At 36.8% G+C, this 14,313-nt stretch overlaps 1 protein-coding gene across 1 annotated transcript in view; it reads left to right on the forward strand.

The window, feature by feature from the left end:
* The window catches only part of lrmda (leucine rich melanocyte differentiation associated), an 864,842-nt gene that overhangs the window by 766,256 nt on the left and 84,273 nt on the right, over nucleotides 1-14,313 (forward strand). Inside the window, exon 6 of the mRNA XM_061935510.2 lies at nucleotides 12,976-13,060. Coding sequence (XP_061791494.2) covers nucleotides 12,976-13,060 — 85 coding nt within the window. The remainder of the gene's footprint in view (nucleotides 1-12,975; nucleotides 13,061-14,313) is intronic.

Here is a 14,313-nt window from a genome sequence, read left to right on the forward strand (position 1 = left end):
ATACCAATATTTTGGTACCGGTACTGGTACCAAAATGCATTTCGATACTTTTCTGTACTTTTTGATACTTTTCTAAATAAAGGTGACCACAACAAATTGCATTATTGGCTGCTAATAATGGAGTAGTGTTATCCCTATACCAATATGTTGGTACCGGTACCGGTATTAAAATGTATTTCGATACTTTTCTGTATTTTTTGATACTTTGCTAAATAAAGGGGACCACAAAAAATTGCATTATTGGCTTTTTTGGCTGCTAATAATGAAGTAGTGTTGTACCGATACCATTATTTTGGTACCGGTACCGGTACCAAAATGCGTTTTGATACTTTTCGGTACTGTTCGATACTTTGCTAAATAAAGAGGACCACACAAAATTGCATTATTGACTTTATTGGCTACTAATAATGGAGTAGTGTTATCCCGATACCAATATGTTGGTACCAGTACCGGTATTAAAATGTATTTCGATACTTTTCTGTATTTTTTTAAATACTTTTCTACATAAAGGGGACCACAAAAAATTGCATTATTGGCTATTTTGGCTGCTAATAATGGAGTAGTGTTGTACCGATACCATTATTTTGGTACCGGTACCAAAATGCGTTTTGATACTTTTCGGTACTGTTCGATACTTTGCTAAATAAAGGGGACCACAAAAAATTGCATTATTGGCTTAATTGGCTGCTAATAATGGAGTGGTGTTGTACCGATACCATTATTTTGGTACCGGTACCGGTACCAAAATGTATTTCGATACTTTTCTGTATTTTTTGATACGTTTCTACATAAAGGGGACCACAAAAAATTGCACTATTGGCTTTATTGGCTGCTAATAATGGAGTAGTGTTGTCCTGGTACCAAAATTAATTTCGATACTTTTCTGTATTTTTTGATACTTTTCTACATAAAGGGGACCTCAAAAAATTGCATCATTGGCTTTATTGGCTGCTAATAATGTAGTAGTATTGTCCCGATACCAATATTTTGGTGACGGTACCGGTACCAAAATGTATTTTGATACTTTTCTGTACTTTTTGATACTTTTCTATATAAAGGGGACCACAAAAAATTGCATTATTGGCTTTATTGGCTGCTAATAATGGAGTAGTGTTGTCCCGATACCAATATTTTGGTAACGGTACCAGTACCAAAATGTATTTCGATGCTTTTCTGTACTTTTTGATACTTTTCTAAATAAAGGGGACCTCAAAAAATTGCATTATTGGCTTTATTGGCTGCTAATAATGGAGTAGTGTTGTCCCGATACCAATATTTTGGTAACGGTACCAGTACCAAAATGTATTTCGATGCTTTTCTGTACTTTTTGATACTTTTCTAAATAAAGGGGACCTCAAAAAATTGCATTATTGGCTTTATTGGCTGCTAATAATGGAGCAGTGTTGTCCCGATACCAATATACTTGGTTCCAAAATATACGTCTGTCGGTGGTGCTGCTAATAATGTTGGATTTTGTCCCGATACCAATATGTTGGTACCGGTACCAAAATGCATTTTGATACTTTTCGGTACTGTTCGATACTTTGCTAAATAAAGGGGACCATAAAAATGTGCATTATTGGCTTTATTGGCTGCTAATAATTGTGTAGTATTGTCCCAGTACCAATATGTTGGTACAGGTACCGATACCAAAATGTATTTCGATACTTTTCTGTATTTTTTTATACTTTTCTACATAAGTACTTTTTGATGCTTTTCTAAATAAAGGGGACCACAAAAAATTGCATTATTGGCTTTATTGGCTGCTAATAATGGAGTAGTGTTATCCCGATACCAATATGTTGGTACCGGTACCGGTATTAAAATGTATTTCGATACTTTTCTGTATTTTTTTAAATACTTTTCTACATAAAAGGGACCACAAAAAATTGCATTATTGGCTATTTTGGCTGCTAATAATGGAGTAGTGTTGTACCGATACCATTATGTTGATACCGGTACCTGTACCAAAATGCGTTTTGATACTTTTCGGTAGTGTTCAATACTTTGCTAAATAAAGGGGACAACAAAAAATTGCATTATTGGCTTTATTGGCTGCTAATAATGTAGTAGTGTTGTCCCGATACCAATATTTTGGTACCGGTACCGGTAACAAAATGCATTTTGATACTTTCGATACTTTGCTAAATAAAGGGGACCGCAAAAAATTGCATTATTGGCTTTATTGGCTGCTAATAATGGAGTAGTGTTGTCCCGGTACCAATATGTTGGTACCGGTACCTGTACCAAAATGCATTTTTATACTTTTCGATAATTTGCTAAATAAAGGGGACCACAAAAAAAGGCATTATTGGCTTTATTGGCTGCTAATAATGGAGTAGTGTTATCCCGATACCAATATGTTGGTACCGGTACCGGTATTAAAATGTATTTTGATACTTTTCTGTACTTTTTGATACTTTTCTAAATAAAGGGGACCACAAAAAATTGCATTATTGGCTTTATTGGCTGCTAATAATGGAGTAGTGTTGTACCGATACCATTATTTTGGTACCGGTACCAGTACCAAAATGCGTTTTGATACTTTTCGGTACTGTTCGATACTTTGCTAAATAAAGGGGACCACAAAAAATTGCATTATTGGCTTTTTTGGCTGTTAATATTGTGGTAGTGTTGTCCCTATACCAATATGTTGGTACCGGTACCGGTACCACAATGTATTTTGATACTTTTCTGTATTTTTTGATATTTTTCTACATAAAGGGGACCACAAAAAATTGCATTATTGGCTTTATTGGCTGCTAATAATGGAGTAGTGTTGTCCCGGTACCAAAATTAATTTTGATACTTTTCTGTATTTTTTGATACTTTTCTACATAAAGGGGACCACAAAAAATTGCATTATTGGCTTTTTTGGCTGCTAATAATGGAGTAGTGTTGTCCCTATACCAATATGTTGGTACCAGTACCGGTACCAAAATGCATTTTGATACTTTTCGATACTTTGCTAAATAAAAAAGGCATTATTAGCTTTATTGGCTGCTAATAATGGAGTAGTGTTATCCCGATACCAATATGTTGGTACCGGTACCAGTATTAAAATGTATTTCGATACTTTTCTGTATTTTTTTGATACTTTTCTACATAAAGGGGACCACAAAAAATTGCATTATTGGCTTTTTTGGCTGCTAATAATGGAGTAGTGTTGTACCGATACCATTATTTTGGTACCGGTACCGGTACCAAAATGCGTTTTGATACTTTTCGGTACTGTTCGATACTTTGCTAAATAAAGGGGACCACAAAAAATTGCATTATTGGCTTTATTGGCTGCTAATAATGTAGTAGTGTTGTCCCGATACCAATATTTTGGTACCGGTACCGGTACCAAAATGTATTTCGATACTTTTCTGTATTTTTTGATACTTTTCTACATAAAGGGGACCACAAAAAATTGCACTATTGGCTTTATTGGCTGCTAATAATGGAGTAGTGTTGTCCTGGTACCAAAATTAATTTCGATACTTTTCTGTATTTTTTGATACTTTTCTACATAAAGGGGACCTCAAAAAATTGCATCATTGGCTTTATTGGCTGCTAATAATGTAGTAGTATTGTCCCGATACCAATATTTTGGTGACGGTACCGGTACCAAAATGTATTTTGATACTTTTCTGTACTTTTTGATACTTTTCTAAATAAAGGGGACCACAAAAAATTGCATTATTGGCTTTATTGGCTGCTAATAATAGAGTAGTGTTGTCCCGATACCAATATTTTGGTAACGGTGCCAGTACCAAAATGTATTTCGATGCTTTTCTGTACTTTTTGATACTTTTCTAAATAAAGGGGACCTCAAAAAATTGCATTATTGGCTTTATTGGCTGCTAATAATGGAGCAGTGTTGTCCCGATACCAATATACTTGGTTCCAAAATATACGTCTGTCGGTGGTGCTGCTAATAATGTTGGATTTTGTCCCGATACCAATATGTTGGTACCGGTACCAAAATGCATTTTGATACTTTTCGGTACTGTTCGATACTTTGCTAAATAAAGGGGACCATAAAAATGTGCATTATTGGCTTTCTTGGCTGCTAATAATTGTGTAGTATTGTCCCAGTACCAATATGTTGGTACCGGTACCGGTACCAAAATGTATTTCGATACTTTTCTGTATTTTTTTATACTTTTCTACATAAGTACTTTTTGATGCTTTTCTAAATAAAGGGGACCACAAAAAATTGCATTATTGGCTTTATTGGCTGCTAATAATGTAGTAGTGTTGTCCTGATACCAATATGTTGGCACCGGTACCGGTACCAAAATGTATTTCGATACTTTTCTGTACTTTTTGATACTTTTCTAAATAAAGGGACCACAAAAAATTGCATTATTGGCTTTATTGGCTGCTAATACTGGAGTAGTGTTGTCCCGATACCAATATTTTGGTACCAAAATGCATTTTGATACTTTTTGATACTTTGCTAAATAAAGGGGACCACAAAAAAAGGCATTGTTGGTTTTATTGGCTGCCAATAATGTAATAGTGTTGTCCCTGTACCAATATGTTGGTACCGGTACCGGTACCAAAATGTATTTTGATACTTTTCGGTACTTTTTGATACTTTTCTAAAAAAAGGGGACCACAAAAAATTGCATTATTGGCTTTATTGGCTGCTAACAATGTAGTAAAGTTGTCCCAATACCGGTACCGGTACCAAAATGTATTTCGATACTTTCCTGTATTTTTGGATACTTTTCTACATAAAGGGGACCACAAAAAATTGCATTATTGGCTTTATTGGCTGCTAATAATGGAGTAGTGTTGTCCCGGTACCAAAATGTATTTCAATACTTTTCGGTATTTTTTGATACTTTTCTAAATAAAGGGGACCACAAAAAAATTCATTATTGGCTTTATTGGCTGCTAATAATGGAGTAATGTTGTTCCGATATACCAAAATTTTGGTACCGGTACCGGTACCAAAATGTGTTTTGATACTTTGCTGTACTTTTTGATACTTTTCTAAATAAAGGGGACCACAAAAAATTGCATTATTGGCTGCTAATAATGTCGAAGTGTTTTCCCGATACAAAAAATGTTCGTACCGGTAACGATACCAAAATGCATTCTGATACTTTTCAGTACTGTTCGATACTTTGCTAAATAAAGGGGACCACAAAAAAAGGCATTATTGGCTTTATTGGCTGCTAATAATGTAGAAGTGTTGTCCCGATACCAATATTTTGGTATCGTATTTTAGGCCAAAATGCGTCCATTTTCTGTCTACACACTGTGTCTGCTTATAAGTACTCTGTGTGTGTGTGCGCTGCCGAACATGCTCCTCTACCGTACAACCCTATAATGTAGCCATAGGAAGATGACTTGTGGCCGAGCAGCAGGATTGGAGGGTTAGGGTTAGGGTTAGGGTTAGGGTTAGGGTTAGGGGTAGGGGTAGGGGTAGGGGTAGGACTGGAGGTCGCAGGCTTGTGATCTCTGGAGCCGGGCAGGAAATAGCCTTAAAGCGCAGGTTTGCAAGTGTCAGTTCTCCCCGTGTACAACATGCTCTTACTTCTCTCTTCAGCATTCTGATGCTTCCTACCAGGTTTGAGCTGTCAAAACACCGCTGCCATTTTTAGGCATTTTTTTTCTTTTCTCCCTCCCAGCACGAATGTGGCAACATATTTTTTTTAATCCGTGTTGATGTAATATGAGACACATGCTGGCCCGACCTTTAATGCCTTTCAGAGATCCTATCCGAAAGTACATTATGTGATCTGTTTCAATTCATTGTGCTCTCTTTTTGCCCCGTGATAAATATGGTTCCATTTAGGAGAGCGTGCCATCGCATCTCTCAAGGTTATGCATGGCCGTGTGCGAGGAACAACAATAAAAGTGGAGGGGGGGGGCGGAAAAAAAATGCACCGCCAAACCATCGCTAATATGTATTTGTCAGTTGGTATGATTAAAGGCCCCGTGAATTCCTTCCTGCAGGAAAGGAAAGTATTTCTGCAAAGGCATCAGATATCGCTGTGTCGTGATAAAGTGCCTCCTCGGCTAGTTAAAAGACTACGGGAAGGAAGGAGGATGTTTTTGGACCTTGAAAGTGCAACGAAGAACAAAAACACAATAAACTCCCCAGTTTGGTTTGGGGGACAGTCTCACAGATTCAGAATTGTGTTCACTTTTTTCCCCAAAAGTAACTTTTCGGAACATTTTCTGGTGCATTCACACTCATAACGTATTTGCTCTTAGTACGGATTTTTAATTCTATTTTCATAAGGGTGAAGAGTTATTTACCCAGCAGGCACAAGACATTGATACAACGTTGATTATACACACATGTCCTTTAAAACTGACTTTGAAACAACGTTGCAAAATAGTTGTATTTGTAAACTGAGACAATGTTGATGTCTAACGTTGGATCAACGTTGTTGGTTGGGAAATGACCAAATTTCAATGACCTAATATTGAATAAATGTTGTCAAAAAGTATGTTGTTTCAATGTTGCATTTGTGTTGTGGAATATTGGTTGGAAAATGACAAAGGTTCAATGGTCAAATCAACGTCAGAACCCGACATTGATTAAACGTTGTCAAAAAGCATGTTGTTTCAATGTTGTATTTGTGTTGTGGAATATTGGTTGGGAAATGACCAAATTTCATTGGTCAAATCAATGTCACAACCTGACATTGAGTAAATGTCCTCAAAAAGTATGTCGTTTCAACGTTGTATTTTTGTTGTAGAATATTGGTTGGGAAATGACCAAAATTCAATGGTCAAATTAATGTCAGAACCCAACATTGATTAAATGTTGTCAAAAAGCATGTTGTTTCAATGTTGCATTTGTGTTGTGGAATATTGGTTGGAAAATGACAAAATTTGAATGGTCAAATCAACGTCAGAACTCAACATTGATTAAACGTTGTCAAAAAGCATGTTGTTTCAACGTTGTATTTGTGTTGTGGAATATTGGTTGGGAAATGACCAAATTTCATTGGTCAAATCAATGTCACAACCTGACATTGAGTAAATGTCCTCAAAAAGTATGTTGTTTCAACGTTGTATTTTTGTTGTAGAATATTGGTTGGGAAATGACCAAAATTCAATGGTCAAATTAACGTCAGAACCCAACATTGATTAAATGTTGTCAAAAAGCATGTTGTTTCAACGTTGTATTTGTGTTGTGGAATATTGGTTGGGAAATTACCAAAGTTCAATGGTCAAATCAACGTCACAACCTGACATTGAATAAACGTCCTCAAAAGGTATGTTGTTTTAATTTTATATTTGTGTTGTAGAATTTGGTTGGTATATGACCAAAATTCAATGGTTAAATCAACGTCAGAACCTGACATTGATTAAACGTTGTCAAAAAGCATGTTGTTTCAACGTTGTATTTTTGTTGTAGAATATTGGTTGGGAAATGACCAAAATTCAATGGTCAAATTAACGTCAGAACCCAACATTGATTAAATGCTGTCAAAAAGCATGTTATTTCAACGTTGCATTTGTGTTGTAGAATATTGGTTGGGAAATTACCAAAGTTCAATGGTCAAATCAACGTCACAACCTGACATTGAATAAACGTCCTCAAAAAGTATATTGTTTTAATTTTATATTTGTGTTGTAGAATTTGGTTGGTATATGACCAAAATTCAATGGTTAAATCAACGTCAGAACCTGACATTGATTAAACGTTGTCAAAAAGCATGTTGTTTCAACGTTGTATTTTTGTTGTGGAATATTGGTTGGGAATTGACCAAAATTCAATGGTCAAATTAACGTCAAAACCCAACATTGATTAAACGTCGTCAAAAAGCATGTTGTTTCAATGTTGTATTTGTGTTGTAGAATATTGGTTGGGAAATGACCAAATTTCAATGGTCAAATTAACGTGAAAACCCAACATTGATTAAACGTTGTCAAAAAGCATGTTGTTTCAACGTTATATTTGTGTTGTGGAATATTGGTTGGGAAGTGTCCAAATTTCATTGGTCAAATCAACGTCACAACCTGACATTGAGTAAATGTCCTCAAAAAGTATGCCGTTTCAACGTTGTATTTTTGTTGTAGAATATTGGTTGGGAAATGACCAAAATTCAATGGTCAAATTTACGTCAGAACCCAACATTGATTAAATGTTGTCAAAAAGCATGTTGTTTCAACGTTGCATTTGTGTTGTGGAATATTGGTTGGAAAATGACAAAATTTCAATGGTCAAATCAACGTCAGAACCCAACATTGATTAAACATCCTCAAAAAGTATCTTGTTTCAATTTTGTATTTGTGTTGTAGAATTTTGGTTGGTATATGACCAAAATTCAAAGGTCAAATCAACGTCAGAACCCAACATTGATTAAACGTTCTCAAAAAGCATGTTGTTTCAACATTGTATTTTTGTTGTGGAATATTGGTTGTGAAATGACAACATTTTAATGGTCAAATCAACGTCACAACCTGACATTGAATAAACGTTGTCAAAAGGCATCTTGTTTCAACGTTGTATCTGTGTTGTAGAATATTGGTTGGAAAATGACCAAATTTCAATGGTCAAATCTACGTCACAACCTAACATTGAATAAATGTCATCAAAAAGCATGTTGTTTCAACGTTGTATTTTTGTTGTAGAATATTGGTTGGGAAATGACCAAATTTCAATGGTCAAATCAACATCAGAACCCGACATTGATTAAACGTTGTCAAAAAGCATGTTGTTTCAACGTTGTATTTGTGTTGTGGAATATTGTTTGGGAAATGACCAAATTTCAATGGTCAAATCAACGTCACAACCTGACATTGAATAAACGTCCTCAAAAAGTATGTTGTTTCAATTTTATATTTGTGTTGTAGAATTTGGTTGGTATATGACCAAAATTCAATGGTCAAATCAACGTCAGAACCCGACATTGATTAAACGTCGTCAAAAAGTATGTTGTTTCAATGTTGTATTTGTGCTGTAGAATATTGGTTATGAAATGACCAAATTTCAATGGTCAAATCTAGGTCACAACCTAATATTGAAAAAATGTCGTCAAAAAGTATGTTGTTTCAATTTTATATTTGTGTTGTAGAATTTGGTTGGTATATGACCAAAATTCAATGGTCAAATCAACGTCAGAACCTGACATTGATTAAACATTGTCAAAAAAACATGTTGTTTCAACGTTGTATTTGTGTTGTGGAATATTGATTGGGAAATGACCAAATTCAAATGGTTAAATTAACGTCACAACCTAATATTGAATATTTTTTGTCAAAAAGCATGTTGTTTCAACGTTATATTTGTGTTGTGGAATATTGGTCGGGAAATGACCAAATTTCAATGGTCAAATCTAGGTCACAACCTAATATTGAAAAAATGTCGTCAAAAAGTATGTTGTTTCAATTTTATATTTGTTATGTAGAATTTGGTTGGTATATGACCAGATTTCAATGGTCAAATCAACGTCACAACCTGACATTGAATAAATGTCGTCAAAAAATATGTTGTTTCAATGTTGTATTTGTGTTGTAGAATATTGGTTGGGAAATTACCAAATTTCAATGGTCAAATCTAAGTCACAACCTCATATTGAATAAATGTCGTCAAAAAGTATTTTGTTTCAATTGTATATTTGTGTTGTAGAATTTGGTTGGTATATGACCAAAGTTCAATGGTCAAATCAACGTCAGAACCTGACATTGATTAAACATTGTCAAGAAGCATGTTGTTTCAACGTTGTATTTGTGTTGTAGAATATTGGTTGGGAAATAACCAAAATTCAATGGTCAAATCAATGTCACAACCTAATATTGAATAAATGTCGTCAAAAAAGCATGTTGTTTCAACGTTGTATCTGTGTTGTAGAATATTGGGTGGGAAATGACGAAATTTCAATGGTCAAATCAACGTCAGAACCTGACATTGATGAAACGTTGTCAAAAAGCATGTTGTTTCAACGTTGTATTTGTGTTGTGGAATATTGTTTGGGAAATGACCAAAATTCAATGGTCAAATCAACGTCAGAACGTGACATTGAATAAACATCATCAAAAAGTATGTTGTTTTAATTTTATATTTGTGTTGTAGAATTTGGTTGGTATATGACCAAAATTCAATGGTCAAATCAACGTCAGAACCTGACATTGATTAAACGTCGTCAAAAAGAATGTTGTTTCAACGTTATATTTCTGTTGTACGGTAAAACTGTACAACGTGCTAAAAACGTTCAAAGTTTCGGTGTTGTTTACTGCCATCATATTGCAGACTACTTGATCTCTTATGTGTGACTGCCATCTACTGGTCAAACTTATCATTTCACCATGCACCAAATACAATTGCTTCGAGGTCGGTAAGCACAACCAGAATTATGCCGTACATTCGGCGCACCGGGTTATAAGGCGCACTGTCGATTTTTGAGAAAATGAAAGGATTTTAAGTGCAACTTATAGTCCGAAAAATACGATGCATAGATTCACTCGGCCACAACATTAGGTACACCTGCACACTCACCGATCCATTTAGACTAGAGATGTCCGATAATGGCTTTTTTGCCTATATCCGATATTCCGATATTGTCCAACTCTTTATTACCGATACCGATATCAATGCATGAAGAGATTGAAGTGGGCGGGGTTGGGGGGGGCGGGGTTTGGGGTAAGGGGTAGCGGGGGGTGTATATTGTAGCATCCCGGAAGAGTTAGTGCAGCAAGGGCTTCTAGGTATTTGTTCTGTTGTGTTTATGTTGTGTTACGGTGCGGATGTGTTTGTCATTCTTGTTTGGTGTGGGTTCACAGTGTGGTGCATATTTGTAACAGTGTTAAAGTTGTTTATACGGCCACCCTCAGTGTGATCTGTATGGCTGTTGACCAAGTATGCTTTGCATTCATTTGTGTGTGTGTGAAAAGCCGTAGATATTATGTGATTGGGCCGGCACGCAAAGGCAGTGCCTTTAAGGTTTATTGGCGCTCTGTACTTCTTCTACGTCCGTGTACACAGCGACGTTTTAAAAAGTCATACATTTTACTTTTTGAATCCGATACCGATAATTTCCGATATTACATTTTAAAGCATTTATCGGCCGATTATCGGACATCTCTCATTTAGACTGCTTAAAAAAAGCTGCTTTCAGCAGCATTTATGTCACCGCATGTCGGTATTATTGTGCACATGGCAAGATTGAATGAAAATAGTACTTTATCCTTTCTATTTAGTCTAAAACATGGCCTCTGGCTGGGAGCTTGACTTTTTGTCTAAATAAGTGCTTCCGCCTCCTTGCTGTGATGTCACAACACAAACAGAGGCCTCCAAAACTGCGTGCAAGCGCACGGCAAAATGCATGAACCTCATGATTTGACTAATAAACAATATTCATAAGTCCGAAAAAAGAACTTTCTTATCATAGAAACCCTTTAACTGTGCTACAGTGTGTTAGATCAGTGTTTTATAACCCCTGTTCTATTGTGGCGTGAAATACAGTCTGAAGTGCCGTGGAAGATTATGTAATTTCACCTATTTGGGTTAAAAATATTTTTTGCAAACCAGTAATTATAGTCTGCAAATAATGTGTTGTTGTTGAGTCGTCGTGCTGTCTAGAGCGCGGCAGAGTAACCGTGTAATACTCTTCCATATCAGTAGGTGGCAGCCGGTAGCTAATTGCTTTGTAGATGTCGGAAACAGCGGGAGGCAGTGTGCAGGTAAAAAGGTGTCTAATGCTTAAACCAAAAACAAACAAAAAGTGAGTGCCCCTAAGAAAAGGCATTGAAGCTTAGGGAAGGCTATGCAGAACGAAACTAAAACTGAACTGGCTACGAAGTAAACAAAAACAGAATGCTGGACGACAGCAAAGACTTACTGTGGAGCAAAGACTCGATGTACATCCGAACATGACACGACAATCAACAATGTCCCCACAAAGAAGGATAAAAACAACTGAAATATTCTTGATTGCTAAAATGGGTTGTACTTGTATAGCGCTTTTCTACCTTCAAGGTACTCAAAGCGCTTTGACACTACTTCCACATTTACCCATTCACACACACATTCACACACTGATGGAGGGAGCTGCCATGAGTAGATGCGGGAAATATCGCTCAAAGGAAGACATGAAACTGCTACAAATAGAGAAAAAGCCACCAAAATTGGAGCGCGAGACAAGAACTAAAACACTACACACAGGAAAACGGAAAAAAAAACTCCAAATAAGTCAGGGCGTGATGCATACTTGCTGACCTTGAGACCTCCCATTCCGGGAGGTGGGGCGGGGGCGTTGTTAAGAGGGGAGGAGTATATTTACAGCTAGAATTTATTGTGCACTGCACTCTCTAAAAGCTGTAGATGTTATTGTCATATATGCATGCACAGTAGATGGCAGTATTGTCCTGTTTAAGAGTGTCACAACATTGCTGTTTACGGCAGACAAACTGCTTTACGGTAGACGAAAACGTGACTGCTGTTGTTGTGTGTTGTTACCACGCTGGGAGGACGTTAATGAAACTGCCTAACAATAAACCCACATAAGAAACCAAGAACTCGCCCTCCATCATTCTACAGTTATAACGTGATTGGGCAGGCACGCTGTTTATATTGTGGGAAAGCGGACGTGAAAACAGGCTGTCGACACGTCACTCAGGTCCGCCTGAATTCCGGGAGATTTTCCGGCGCTGAATTTTGGGAGTCTCCCGGAAAATCCGGGAGGGTTGGCAAGTATGGCGTGATGTGACAGGTGGTGACAGTACACCTACTTTGAGACAAGAGCTATAGTGATGCATGCTTGGTTATGCTTTAAAGTCATATCCAACAATTGTTACAATTGTTTTACTGTTGACTGAGTTTTGTTTTTTAATGATTTCTGCTGGTGGTGTGCCTCCGCATTTTTTCAACGCAAAAAATGTGCCTTGGCTCAAAAAAGGTTGAAAAACACCGTGTCAGACAACTGGCTTCCTCACTGCTTGCCATAATAAGAATAAGAATAATTCTAATGAAGCTGTTTTCGTTAAAATTCTCTTTGCGTGCCTTCTCTCTTGCAGCCGCCGAAAGAAGCCGGATTTGAGAGCCGCCCTCTGCCCTACACTCCTCTACCCCGAGGATCCCGAGACGCTAAGAACCATAAAGGTAAGGGCAAACCAAAGACCTTTCGACGGCATAACCTTTTCAAGGTAACCTGTTGCGCACACAGATACGTAACTCTTCACAATTAATAGCAACAAGATGAAATGTGCCTCCAATCAAACTCCAGGTCAGTGGATTATGCAAACAAAAGTCCTGACCTGAACAGGAGTGGGAATCTATTGATTGAATTGAGCTAATTCTATCTTTATTCTTATTGATCTCGTCTCGTAAGTCGGATGCGTTGATAGTGGGAGTGAACTGGTGTGAACGTACGCGTGGGAGCGTGGAAGACGAGTGGAAAGATCCTTGATCTGTTGATATGAGACATTGATTAAGGCTCATAGTGTGTGTAGTTTGCCCCGTTGTGAAGAAATAGTCTTGTATTCCTGCTAAAAACGAGAAATCCAAAACTTTTCGAAGGTTTTAATAGGACATTTTGTATCAAAAGGTACAAGAATAATTAATGAACAAGCTGCAAGATAATCAAAATGAAACAAAATACAAAAAAAATGAAACAAAATACAAAAAAATTAAACAAAATACAAAAAAAATGAAACAAAATACAAAAAAAATGAAACAAAATACAAAAATAATCAAAAGGTTGGAGATGTTAAAGTGTCTCCAAAACTTTGATTGCTCATGTATTACCCTTAAAGCAGACTACAGTAGCATTACTGTGTCCTCAAACACCCGCAACAACACAAAGGCAGACATGGAACTCAAAAATGCAACATTTTAAAGCAAAATAGAAGAATTGTACTGTTATTTTGGAGCGATACTTGTCAGTGTGTTAAGAATTTAGAGTCGAGTAAGTTGTTTTACGAAGTAAACAGGATATAAGTGCATTGTTTGTTGTACTCATTCCAACTGAAGTCAGTTGAAGAACTAACACTTGCCTGAGTGGATTATTAAAAAAAAAAAATTGTAAATTGGGGGTTTGGGGGACACATTTCTGAACTGAATCGCAAGATGGATCACGTCATGGAAAAATTGGATATGGGGGCCAGCATGGACGAATAGAACAGACAAGCCATTGTAATGTCTGCTCGCGGAAAAACAAAAATCCTAATCTGCGATCTGACTCCCTCGAATGGCCTTGACGCTCCAACAACAGGAGCAGGCTGTTCTGAAAACATCCCCAGAGGACACCTCAATGATGGACGCTTTTGACCTCCCTCCCTCAACAACACCATGCAGAATGGCCCCAGGCCTATGAACATGAACACTACATCAACACACCCAAGACAATGGGCATA

The sequence above is a fragment of the Nerophis lumbriciformis genome, linkage group LG02, assembly GCF_033978685.3.
Source record: "Nerophis lumbriciformis linkage group LG02, RoL_Nlum_v2.1, whole genome shotgun sequence".
NCBI classification, from domain to species: Eukaryota; Metazoa; Chordata; class Actinopteri; order Syngnathiformes; family Syngnathidae; genus Nerophis; species Nerophis lumbriciformis.